The sequence below is a fragment of the Guillardia theta genome, assembly GCF_000315625.1.
Source record: "Guillardia theta CCMP2712 unplaced genomic scaffold GUITHscaffold_235, whole genome shotgun sequence".
NCBI lineage: Eukaryota > Cryptophyceae > Pyrenomonadales > Geminigeraceae > Guillardia > Guillardia theta.
This window is the reverse complement of record NW_005434441.1, coordinates 30226-37054: the sequence shown is the minus strand read 5'-3', so window position 1 is coordinate 37054 and position 6829 is coordinate 30226. Positions and strand designations below refer to the sequence as shown.

The following is a 6829-nucleotide window of genomic DNA, read 5'->3' as shown; positions in this document are numbered from 1 at the left end:
TTGGGACAGGAAGCAAGCACCTCAGGGCAGATCTAAACTCCTTCTCGTCCATCTCAGATGCATCCAACCCTTCTGCAAAGGACGAGAAAACGTCCCGTTACCCCCCTTTTATCCTCGTGCTTCTCAGCAAAAGTTTCGCCCTCCTTGTCCTTGTTATCGCCTCCTGCACGCAGCTGAATCTGCACCATGGGGCTCGCGCGATACAGACTGCAAGAACGCCGACAGAACCCAGAAGGATCGAAGAATGGTCGAGATCGCGTGTTGGTACCTGAAGGAGAGACAAACAGGCATCTTGACCCGGAAGCATAAGATGCACTGGATCCTGATGCTGCTGATGCTGCTGATGCTGCTGATGCTGCTGATGCTGCTGATGCTGCTGATGCTGCTGATGCTGCTGATGCTGCTGATGCTGCTGATGCTGCTGATGCTGCTATCACAAGCGCCATCATCGCTGTCAACGCCACCGTCGTCGTGCAGAAACCCACCATTGTTTTCAGGAGCGGGCCGCCGATCCCCCCTCATCCCCCATCACACCCTGTTTTTGTCCTCATCCCCCTTCGTACCCACCCTGTTTGTCAACTTCCTGGTCAAACTCTTGATGTTTTTTTTTCGGTCGAAGGCGCCAAAACCGAGGTTTGTGGCTTCATGGCAGCATGAAGGAGAGCGAGAAGGAGGAGGAGGGCAGGAGATGAGGGAGGGAGGGGGAGAAGCTGTAGGGAGAGAGGATGGGTAGGAAGAGGGGAGGACTTGATAGAGGATAGATAATGAAGAATTAGCGTCTCATTGGCCATTGGACGAGATTCCCGCCCCCTGAGAGCATACGCCTCTATTCATCAATTTGAAACCAGGATTGATTCTTTGAAAAGCAGCGAAATCTTCCTACCTGTCAGAAAACCGTCCAAGCATTTCATGGATGATTCAACCAATCCCGCCTTCTTGGCTCCGATGCAGGTGCCAATGATGTAAGCTCTGTGATGATCAACTTATCTCCTACTAGTTGCTACGGCCTTCGTCGTGCCACACATACCTTGAGCCAGTGCCTGAGACTCTCGAGGCGCTTCGGAATGTAAACTCACCCATCTCGGTGGTGACTGGCGTCGGACCTCAGAGGCTGGGCAAGTCGACCCTGTTGAACCTCTTCCACTCTCGGAGCACGGGAGGGTTTGGTCTTGGCCATTCTCTCGATGCCCAAACCACAGGCAGCATCATCTCCTTCATTCATCCTTGCCATTGATCCAAGACCAGGTATCTGGATCTGGCTTCGAAGACATCCAAGGGCTCCGGAGGTGGTTGTCTGCTTCGGTGAGCTCGTGGTAGTGAAGGTAGTTTCTGTGACTTGCTGCCTGTCACAGCGGATACAGAGGGATTGGACACACCTCATATCAGTCAATCATACAATTGGATGCTCAGCTCTCTTGCGCTGTTGATATCGAATGTGTTCCTGTACCAGACAAAGAGCTCGATCGATAGCACTGCAACAGAGAAACTCAATACTATTTTGGCAGTTGCTGAACAGCTTGGAGCGAACACAAACGAGTCAAACTCCAACAGGCCTGTGTTGTAAGTTGATTTCTTGGCGCACAACCACGTGACCATCAATTTGCAGTGTGTGGATATTGAGAGATATGCAGCTGCAGATGCGGCACGACCCCAAGTCAGAAATGTGTAACAAATTAGAAGATGTCCATCTGCGGAAACTCAGACAGGTGTTTCGAGAATATGACTGTGTTCCACTTCCCCGGCCGGTCGACTCAGAGGCATCATTACAAGAGGTGGACCAGATGGAGTTCAGTGAACTCAAAACAAACTTTGTGGAAGAGTTCTACATATTGGATCGGCTCGTATTCAAGCACGCAATGACTCCACCTTCGATTGGGACGAATCAAATCAACGGTGCTGTACTGGTTGACTTGATTGTGAAATACACAGATCAGATTGCGACCAAGAGTGGATTACTGATGTCCATTTCCGAGATTCCTACCCAGGTATTTAAAATCTGACAAGCAAGAAAGAGTGATCCAACGTTCTGTAGGCTCAAATCATTGCAAAGATCGCCAGGGAACGTGCACACAAAGCAGCTCTCGACACGTATATCTCCAGCGTCAAAGATTTGCAAGCCCGTCTGCCACTGCCATTGGAAGAACTATACGCCTTGCATCGAGCGGGGCTGCAGCAATCCTTCGACGTCGCACGAAATCTGGCTGTTGGAGTGGATCCACAGGACATGCAGCAGCTCGTGCAGGACTTGCAGGCATATGCTTGCTCTCTAGACCTATCTCTCCAAATATCAGTTGACGTGTCAGATCAGACCAAAGTGTTTGAGGTCAGAGAGATTGCAGAAGGGCAGCTACATGCCTTGTTACTTGAAAATCACTCCAAGACCTTTGAGAAATATACACGCGCATGGAAGGAGAATTATCTTCAAATAAGTGACCTAGTCAGGGATGAAAGCCAAGATATCTCATTGAAAAATATGATGATGAAGTAAGGTCTATGACAGATAACATGCTATCAGCAGCAAATCAACAAGGGTATTTCAGTTTGATGCAAACGATCCTTTCGAAAATGTCAAGCGTGATGAATGAAGACCGAGAAAATCTGTTGTACGCTGAGTTCCAGGACAGAATTGAAAGGTTGATTGATCAACGCCTTGATGTCGTCAATCAACAAACCAGCAACAAAATATCAGAGCTCACAAACAAGTTAAACTCCTTGTCCGAACAATTGCAAGATGTAAGATCAGGTCTTGAGGAAAGCATTGCAGAAAAGATGAATCAGGTTGAGAACGGACTCAATATGTTCCAGGGTTCTCTAAAAAAGGAACGTGAGAAGGAAAAGGTGGAAATCGAGATCAAGTTAAACAATATCTCGAAAGATTGTTCGAAGAAGATAGGATCTGTCGAGAAGGACTTGGCTGCAATGTCCCTGAGTGTTTTTGAAAAGCAGGAAAACTTTGAAAATGCTCTTAAGGACTCTATAGACTCCTTAGAGGCTAAGGTGATTCTCTGCTTGTACATACCCTTCCAATCTAACGACATGTCAGATCAGCAAGTGCCAATCAAAGGAAGAAAATGACATTGGAGAAGTAAGGAAACTGCTAGAGGACGGGCTGAATGCAGAAAGAAATGAGTTGAACGCTGTGAAAACAAAAGCAGAGGCAAGAATCAGCACTTTAGAAAGGGATATCACAGAGAATATTGAAGCGATAAGAACTAAATTTGAGAATGAGCTCGATGAAAAGATCAATACAACAGATCGCAACTTCCATAATGAAATAGAATCAAAATTCAACATGATCAATGAAATACAAGGGATGAAGATTGCAGAGCTGCAAGGAGAATTTCTAAGTTGCAAGGTATCCTATGAGAATTCTGCAAGTTCACTTTCAAGGCAATTTCAAGAAAATATGCTGGCTGTTACAAAGGACATTCAAGAACTGAGTCTCAAAATCGAGGGTGATATTCAACAGGTGCAATTGACAACTCAACACGTCGTACAAGACAGTCAACAACAAAACAATGCGACGTTGGAAGCTCAGCTACAGGTTTTGTGCGGCATGGAAACCACGTATGAAACATTGACAGAAAGTCTTGTAAAGACGCAATCGTGGTCAGCAAGCGTTCTTTCCGAAGCCATCAGTGGAATAAAAAGTCTCATGAGAATGAAAGATGTCGAGATTGACAAGAAGCTCGAAGACTCTAGTCTGCTGGCGAAAGAACAAATCAAAGAGATGGAAAAAGTGTTGAGTGAGGAGTTCTCATCAATGTACGAGATCTTCAAAGAATTGCGAGAGAGGTCAGACAAGTTGGACTTTGAGTACCAAGACATCAAGATCGAGATCTCTGAGAATACCCACAAGGTTTCTCGGCTGAAGGCAGACTACAGCCATGATATAGATCAGCACAACGATTATCTCAACTTGTTCAACAAGCGACTGGACGATATGGCGAAAGAATTCAGCGCTCAGTCTGACAGTCTAGACGTCATCAAGCTCTCAACAGGGTCACTGCAAGGTGAAATGAATCTCTGCAAGAGGAAACTTGACTCCTTAGAACTTGATTTGGACAAGTTTAGCCAGATTGCAACCCGAAATCAAAACCTCGCAGCAGAAATGAAAGATTCGTTGAATGAGTTGGTGCTGGACTTGCAAAATAAGTCTGTGCTGGAAGATCGGAGCAGGTCCGAATCTGCACGTGATAGCAAGTTGCTGGGAGACAAGGTCTTGACGTTGGAACTGGAGAGCTCGAAACTGAGGGATGAACTTCATTCCGTCAAAGTTCAGCTGAAGGCAGAGATCCAGGATTACGTCCAGCTCTCCTCCACACAACGGGACGAGGAGATGGAGAAGAAGTTGACTAATCTCGTCGAGCACAACCGGGAGGCCCTTGAGGCCCAGTCGAAGTTCCTAGAGCAACTCACGAGCAAGAAGATGATCGACATCAGCCTCGAGATGTCGGGGAGAGTTGACGGAGTGACGAACAGCCTGCTGAATGTTGAATCTTCCTTGAATCATGCGATCTATGACCTCAAGAACCAGCTCGAGTCTCTTCGTGTCATGCTGTCTCTCAACCAAGACAGCTCTAACCCTTACCTGGGCCCTTCGGACAGGCTTGGCAGAGACTCGAGGGATGCCGAAGACTTGAGGTCCAAGATAGAGAGACTTGAGCTTAGGTTGGAGCACATCGACGACCAGAATGCAAGTCATAAACAAAGTTGAAAAGCCTTGACAGGACCCAGCGGAGGCAGAGGGCGGAAAACATCAGCCTGGATGACATGAAGCTCAAGCTGACGACAGCTCTGCAACGAGATGACTTGTCGTTGTCCATATCAGACATGCATAGTTGGACCATGGCGCAGCTTCGAGACATGAAAGCAAACATCAACAAGGAGCTGGAGGCGATGTTGGAAGCACGGATCACAGACTCGCGAGTGAACTTGTCCAAACTCGATGATGTCAACTCCAAGGTCGATCGTTTGTTGAATTTTCTCAGCAGACATGATCTCGAGCAAGGATTTGCCAGCGCGTCCGATCTGGCAGAGCTCAGAGATAAAGTTGAACAACACCTCAACTCAAACCGACAGCACAAAGAGTCGTCATTGGTGGAGGCTAGCTGGAGGAAGTCCTGGGAAACTGGCTTTGACTTGTTATCGCAAGAAGTTAAGGGTATGAAGTCTTCAATGACATCCATGGAGGCCGACATTGATGCCTACGGCCAATTGATGTTGCAGGACAAGTCAGCGATGTCAGAACAGAGAGAGCAGATCAGAACCTCTTTTGATGGTTTTCTTGCTCTATTCGAGAAGGTTCTCTTGGTCTTGGAGCAGCCGCTCTGCTCCATCTTGTCTGCCATCTCTGCCTTAGAGAACAAGCTCGCTGGGGCAAAGAGAACATCAACTTCGGAGGATCTCAGTGTACCTACTGGGAAGTGGCAGAGGGAGCTCCAGAACATTTTGGAGAAGGTCGAGGCTGTTGGAAGTGAGGTATGCGAACTACAGGAACAACTGCACGGAAAGCTGAGAATTCTCGATCATGTCGCAAACCTTCTGAAGGTGACTTCCCCACTACCTGAAGCCTCCAGACCTTTCAGAGGCACTCCATCCGATGCTGACAGGAAGGGAACGACAGAGGAGTCAGGGGGAAGCTCCCCAGCAGACCAACAACCTGACATTCTGTCACGATCCGACAACGGAATTCCTGCCGGTACGTTCGACGCAATCACCGAGCTCAACACCGACATCTACTGGATACGGCGGAAACTTGAAGTTTCCAACAAGGACTGCATGATAAGGCTTGAGAACCTTGAGCACGTGGTGGAAGACAAGTTCAAAGCTGCTTCCCCCCAAGTCAGCAACTCGCTCTCGTTATCTTACATCCCGGCGGATGGCGCAGAGCGGCTGGAAAGGCTGATGTTTGATGATCACCTCAAGGCCAAGGATCGCAAGTCTGATCAGTCGGAGATCTCTCTGGTTGACGAGGTTCTTCTGATGCGGCACAACATAGAGGTGATGGTTGATTGCCAGAGCTTGCCTGCCATTCCTCGTCCTGTCTGCTGACTGTTGCTATCGTCCTCCCCCCTCCTCGTCCTCTCTCTCTCTTGTCTTGTCCTCTGCCTTCTCTCTCTCTCTTGTCTTGTCCTCTGCCTTCTCTCTCTCTCCCTCCCCCCTTCCTCTCTCTCCCGCTACCTCCTCTTCCTATCTTCTCCTCAGACCCTCATTGTCACAATTGACCTGACCGGGTGCGGTTCAGATTCTGTATGAGACGATCAGCCATGTCCAGGGCTCCTTGGAGGCGATGGCGCTGAAAGAAGCTTACAAGATCAGAGTCGACGTTGAGCCAGACATGTTCTAATTGCCATTGCGAGCACAAGTGATTGAAAACTCGCAAGATATTTTCAAAAGATCAAGACCGTTAGATTTGAAATCCTTGTTCTTGCTGTCCCTCAACGGGAAGGTATCACCTCGTCTGGTCTACCCTCTTGCCGTTTTGTCTCTTTCTAAGAACTTATCTACACTCGCAGCAAGAGCAGCTTCACTTAAACTTGCTGCCATTGCAGAACCGAGGTTGAAGCTACCGGGTCTGGCAGGGCTGGTCAGGAAGGGAGGGATGGAGATGCAAGGGCAGAAGAGGACGAGGGAGGGAAAAGGGGAGAGGACGAGGACGAGGACGAAGAAGAGGAAGGGGAGGGGGAGGGGAAGGCGAAAACGAAGGGGGAGGGAAAGGTGAAAAGGAAGGGTAGGAAGGGAAATGAGCAAGCAATATGGGAAGGAACTGGATCAAAGATTGTCTGCTATGGAGGAGAAGGAGATGGAGATGGAAGAGATAGAGGAG

At 48.3% G+C, this 6829-nt stretch overlaps 1 protein-coding gene across 1 annotated transcript; it reads left to right on the top strand.

The window, feature by feature from the left end:
- Window positions 1-1333: 1333 nt before the first annotated feature.
- GUITHDRAFT_44019 (hypothetical protein) lies at window positions 1334-1904 on the top strand (the record flags this gene model as incomplete). Its single annotated transcript, XM_005819243.1, has 2 exons — window positions 1334-1560; window positions 1607-1904. Coding segments are annotated over 2 exons (525 nt in total), but the record flags the coding sequence as incomplete, so codon positions are not given.
- Window positions 1905-6829: the final 4925 nt, after the last annotated feature.